This window comes from Sipha flava, unplaced genomic scaffold (genome assembly GCF_003268045.1).
Source record: "Sipha flava isolate LNK unplaced genomic scaffold, YSA_version1 71_pilon_pilon, whole genome shotgun sequence".
NCBI lineage: Eukaryota > Metazoa > Arthropoda > Insecta > Hemiptera > Aphididae > Sipha > Sipha flava.
In genome coordinates, this window is record NW_020273611.1 from 1,694,834 (window position 1) to 1,701,523 (window position 6,690).

The 6,690-nt window shown below is 27.2% G+C and overlaps 1 protein-coding gene across 1 annotated transcript; it reads left to right on the forward strand.

The window, feature by feature from the left end:
- The first annotated feature begins 789 nt into the window (after positions 1–789).
- Positions 790–3,821, forward strand: LOC112692173 (serine/threonine-protein kinase ULK3-like). The gene is made up of 5 exons (XM_025566743.1): positions 790–888; positions 1,357–1,720; positions 1,899–2,393; positions 2,951–3,048; positions 3,486–3,821. The coding sequence occupies exons 1-5, from the start codon at positions 790–792 to the stop codon at positions 3,819–3,821; spliced, it is 1,392 nt and encodes a 463-aa protein (XP_025422528.1).
- Positions 3,822–6,690: the final 2,869 nt, after the last annotated feature.

A 6,690-nucleotide genomic window follows, 5' to 3' on the forward strand; every position in this document is an offset into this window, starting at 1 on the left:
AAACTAAAAGTGCAGTAGAAAGGAAATCGTTTAGCAACGATCGAAGACGTCCGGGAAGCCGTGACGAGCTGAATTGTATACGATTCCGAAAGATTTTTTTCATGAAATATGGGAAAGTTGAAATAACAAGTGTATACATAATGTAACGGGGACTATTCCGAATGGAAAAACGTTTGCGATTATTTCGTGCGTCCCGTGGCCACGGTCTAAGAAACTCATGGGTCGCACCGTGCATCATACCTCAATACTGCTCTACGACCCCTTAACACCGACGTGTTAGCAGTCGGGTAGGATGGCACGGTGCGCGCCAAACGCTCGGACGGTCACCCCACCTCCCTCTCGTCCCAGTGTCATTGGTGGGCGGACGAACCGGTTCGCCTCGCCGTTACCCGTGTGTGGGCTCGCGCACGAAATTCCGCACGCGCATGAGCGACGGTTGCGTTCACGTTGGTCACACTCCTCCGTATGACCGCGGGCGACGGAGAAAACGCCGCAGCGAGTTTGCAGCGAGCGCTATGAACATGATTACAACCGCGGTGTTATAGCGCATAACCACGGTCTAGGAAGATCACTACTATCTTCAGTTGTCGTGTTGAACACCGCCGTGCCGAATGCTTCGCGTCCTCGTGTGTTGCACCGGTTTGCACCTGTCGCTCGTCCCGCTCGGCGAATATTCAAACCGTCAACGACAATTCCCGTATTGACGCTATTTTAAACGTCGTTTCAGTGCGTGACAATCTTCGATACGTTTTGTTTTTTATACCGAGTTCACAGAAAAACCAACTGAAAATGGCCCAATCCACCACCCACCGGATAATAGATGATTACAAGGTTCAGAAACTCATTGGGGTAGGAACCTCATCGAACGTGTTCCTAGCTCGACACCGGGTACATATGTATTTTAATAAATTGTTTTGCGCTTCATTAGCCGTTTTACTGTGACTTACTACTAATATGGTAATCGTGTCCGAAAATGCGGTTTGAGATTTTTTCCATGATATATTCAAATCAAAATTTTTAATAGGTACCCATTTAGAATGTAAATGGACATGATTTTTCAAATTAACCATTTAACATTTGATTACAGTTAACAAATATCAATATATAATAATTTTGTGATTAATAATATTTTCTAAATTATATGTTTAATTTTTTTGTAGTATGTGTTACTAACCTGAAATGAAATACATCTTCTACATTTAATATACACTCATTAGGTACACAATTAATAAAACATTGTGTTTCATAAAAATAAATTAATCAATACTTAAATCAATTTAATTAATAAATAATTTTTTAATTTATGTTATATACTGAACTACATCTGTTAAAATTTTTATTTGGTTTTGTTTTAAGGTTACCTTTAAACGTGTTGCTATTAAAGTTATTAAGCGACTTCGATTAACAAAAGCTGAAGAAGAAGCTGTTATGTCTGAAATAAAATTTATGGAAACTTTCAATCACAAATATATTGTAAAAATGTTCGATTCTATGGTGGATACTCGATACATTTACATAATACAAGAGTATTGTAATGGTGGTAATTTGTTGGAATATATTCATAAACATGGAAGACTCTCTGAACAAACTTGTAAACAATTATTACAACAATTGGCAACAGCTCTAAAATACATGAGGTCTTTTAATATTTCCCATCTTGATCTAAAGCCGGATAATATATTTTTAATTAAATCAGAAACAATAACTATTAAGCTTGGAGGTTTGTATTTTATATTCACTATAATTATTATAATTATTATTAATAACTATTGTTATTATAATGATATTACAAGAATAGTCTTGTAAATAATTTACAACATGTACATTAGCATACTGTATCTTATTTAAAATGTACAGCAAATATTTAAGTTTACTAATTTAACATTTGTTGGTTTTAGATTTTGGTTTGTCAAAAGTAATGACAGAGAACACTAAAAATGGTTATTTTTGTGGATCGTTTATTTACATGGCACCTGAAATGATAATTGTCAAGGAATTTGATATTAAAGCAGATCTATGGTCAATAGGAGTAATTTTATATGAATGCTTATTTGAACACACTCCATATTCAATTTCACACACTGCATCTATAAAAAAACTATTTGCAAATATCAGAAAACAAAATCCGATAGAAATACCATCAGATATAATCAGTCCCAAGTGTAGAGATTTATTATTGGGGCTGCTTCAGCATGATCCAATTAATCGTATGAATCATAAACAGTTTTATATACATCCATTTATAGACTTAGATCATTCAGCTAGTGAGGAATCGCTTTCTAAAGGTGTTAAAGCTGCTGCCATGGCAACACATTTGCAATGGGAAAGCAGGTTTGCAGAATCGTATATCAGTTATATCATAGCACTTGAATACATTATTCCTTATTATAAAGGTACGACTTTTATAATTTTTTTTCATACTGATTATTAATTAGATTAGATTTAAATGTTAAGTTACATAGGAAATAAAACAATTCAAATAGAAAATGTGTTATTTTTCTCACTTATCATTATTTTATTAAAACCAATGAATTAGTTTTATCTAGAATTAATAATTTAAAGTTATCAATGATAATTTTTTTTAGATATTTTACCATACTAATTTTAAAAATGTTGACATATTTTACCAGTTCTTTTCTCTTCCTTCATCTTTCTCCCAAGTATTTCGGGTCGGCACATGTGTCCTAAATCTCTACTAGTCTTGATTTTCTATATCCCCTATGCACACATCAATAACCCTCATGTCCTTCTCAATCATATCCTTCCATCTCTTTTGATTTTTCTCTTCCACTTTTCATTTTTACTCGTTAATATTTCTTATTAATTTAAATGATTTCCCAAACTTTTTTACATAAGTTAACATCAGTCTTATTATTTTAAACAAATTCAATATATAAAAATAAAAATTTTGTATTTTTTTTTAGTTACATAATTTTTTTTTTTTTTTTAGCTGAAGCTGAAGGAACTCTAAAACGTGTGTTGAAAACTCAAATAGAATCATATATCGAGCGTATTCATCAACTGAAGCAACTTTATTTAAAGCCACAAGTAAAAAATGGTCACAGGTCCTAAAGATAATTTTCAAACATTAAGTAAGAATAATATTACACAATTTGATGTTCTACAAAATAAAATAAATTCATTCATTTTAAGTAGAATACACATATTACCACCTCTTCTAGTATAATTTACATGGTTCTAAATAATAATTTTATTTTTACAGAGTCCATGTGTAAAAAAATACCACTCTTAGATTTTGCCATAAATACAGGAATATCGGCTAAACTGTATGCATTCGAAGGAGAGATTGAATCAGCCATGGAGAGACTTAAAATTTGTTTAAAGTCATTACAATCATTAGATCAACAACCATTGGACAATGAATATAATAATATAATCAAACAACAAGTATGTTTAAAATTTTGATTACAATAATACTAGTTATGTCATTTTTATAACTTATGTACTGTTCATTAATCCCTCAGATAACTGAATGGACAGAGGAATATGAAGTTGTGCAAACATTATTACAAACAACAGATCAACAATTGGAGAAGCCTAGAATTAATCCTCTTAATAATTTGATTTTTTTCATACCTGACTTTAATGTATCTACGGACGATGAACAATCAAATTATGAAAGCACTGATGAATTTACTAATGATCAAACCACTGAAGCTCAAGCCGCTAATTATCAACCCGCTGAAGCTCAAGCCGCTAATTCTTCTGAAGAACCCACAGTTGTTACAGTCAGAAGAATTAAAAGGATTAAAAAATGGTTCATCAATTTTATTAGATTATTTAAGAGAAGACATGATTAGACTATAAAATTTAAATAAATAGTTAATATTATTACTACTATTATTATAATTATTATTGTTGTTATTGTTATTATTAGTTTATTAACGCCTAACGGCAGTTTGAACATGGATTAAAACAATACAATGTATAACTTAAATAAAATAGTATATAAGAAGATTATGTGATATTGTAAATTAAAGTACAAAATATAAAATAGTAAAATTAATTATTATCTAAGTTAAAGTTTATTTTTATTTTTTTATTTATTTTTTTTTTTTTGTTATTTTTTTTTAGTTTAATGTTGCAAATTTTAATGCTTTTATAATTTATTTTATGAACATTAAAATTGTATTTATAATATAAATATGTATATTCATATCAACTATGACTGAACTTAATGAATGTGTTCATAAATTTATTTATTGTCAACTGTATAAATTGTAATGTTTATTCAATTACTATGTATTTTTAATTATAAATAAAATATTTCCATGCTCTTTTTATAAATTAATTTAATATTTCTTCGAGTCAACGAAAAAATTACAACTATACAGATCTGTTTATCTAAAATGATATTATAATGAGAGTGTACAATGTACACTATACATACATTTACAGTTGAATAATAAATGTATGATTAATATTTTACCAACAGGAGTTGGTGAAATTGTGCAATGCAATTCTTAGAAAAGAATGTGAACTAGAATGAGTTATTTAAATAAAAAAAAATTTTGATAATAGTATGAAAAACAATAAAGACATGCTGATTTACAATACATTAATATATATTAAATGCGACAGTCATTTTGAAAAATTATAAAAAATAAATATACCTTGAAATGGTTTATAGCCAATGTCTATTAGCCATAAAACTAAAAATATTACTAAATGGAATGTTTCAACATAAATAATTCTAAATAAAAATCTCATGCCACCTATTTAGATAATAAAACAATACGTACCAGATAGTTTATTTATTGTAAAAAATATTTTTAAGACATTATTTTCAAGATTTCCTTTACTGAAATTGAACATCAAGGCTATAATACATTTTAGCTACAATAATTTATGAAAATACCATAACTATAAATATTTTTGAAGATAATCAAAATACTTGGTAATGTTTGATGATAACTCAACATAAAAACATTTAGATAAAAAAAACCACTTAGTTTATTTATTTTTCTAGCATATTTCAGCAATTTTTTTTTTAATACTATTTTGTAACAAAAATTTTCAAAAAATGTATTAAATAATATTTTGTTTTTTATTTTTGATATACTTTTTTATTATATAAAAGTATATTTTCCTATATGACTAAGTGTTCAACAGAAAAAAATATAAACACAATCTTAACAGTAACAAACCGTTAATGGATTGATAACAATTAGGCTCATTGATAAAACATGATCAAAGAGAAATACCCAACACAAACAATATTTTAGAAAATATTCAAATTCAAGTTATATATGTATACAGAACAACTTATGTTACACTAATTTTTAATAAATAATTTAAAAGAATAATTAATTTAAAAAAAAAAATTGAAACTATAAAACGTAGGTAATAAAATGTGACTACCAACGACATAATTGAAAATTTGATATGAACCAAAATTTTATCTTTTAAAATAATGGAAGTGATTGCATCTATAGTTAAAAGTAACTGAAATCCTTAGTACCTACTTAAAGTATATTATAAATATAGATGATATTTGATCACTTTTTATAATATTTATAAATAAAAATATATATATAAAATATTTATAAAAAAGTTAATATATTCAGATTGTATTCATTGCACACAATACAGCAGTAGGTAAATTTTAAACTATTAAGTATATTACTAACTTAAAATCAAGTTTATAGGGAAAATAACACATATATAATTTAATAAAAACAAAAATATACCATTAACAGATACCATTACAAGCCTATTATTATTCATTATATATACATATATAAATGATTTACTTGGTGTCTGAATGCTCTAAAATATAATTAGAATCGTGTTTGCTAAACAAATTGGTTTAATTACTACACATATAACATTGAGATTGCAGAGTACTATAATAAATTATCTTATAAGGATACAAAAAATCATTTTGTTCAAGTTCTGATATATAATACAATACTAATGGTAAATTAAATGTAAACAAATCTCTAGCATAGTATCATTAATAAATTCATGTTTCTAGAAACCTGAAAGCATCAATTTTAACCACAGTTATGATTTTTTTGCCAAAAAGCTAACAATGTATTTTAAATTAAAATAATATAATAACGAGTTTAAAAAAAGGGATCTTGTTAATTTTCATGTAAAATATATATCAATTTAATGACATTTTTTAAAAATATTTTGATATTCGGAGAGAAATGAAACCTCATATCGTCATCAAACCATATTTTCAAGTATACATTGATACCAAGTAAATGTGAAATAAAAGACTTTATTGGACTGATGAAATTATTATATTCATCAAATAATAAGAAAAAAAAGGATTATAACTTTAAAAACACTGATGGATATGAGAAGAAGAACAAAATATTCTAAAAACTACGAGTAGGTATGAACAAATACCTAATACCTATAATAAAAAATATATTTTTTCAATAGTTAAGTACAAAGGGGTATATAGTACATGTTTAGTATAGTGGAATACATTCCATTTTCTTTTGGAGAGGTTAGATTATATACATATATATCATGCCAATATTAAATGTTTATGTTTATATTTCCTCAAACATCAAATCATAATTGATAAATACTACATATTATACACTCATTAAAATATTCATGATGTGCATACATTCCAATTCAATCATTTCAAAACACAATTTTATTTTTTCAGTCCTTAGAGAGAGGATTTATTCCAAAAATCATACAATG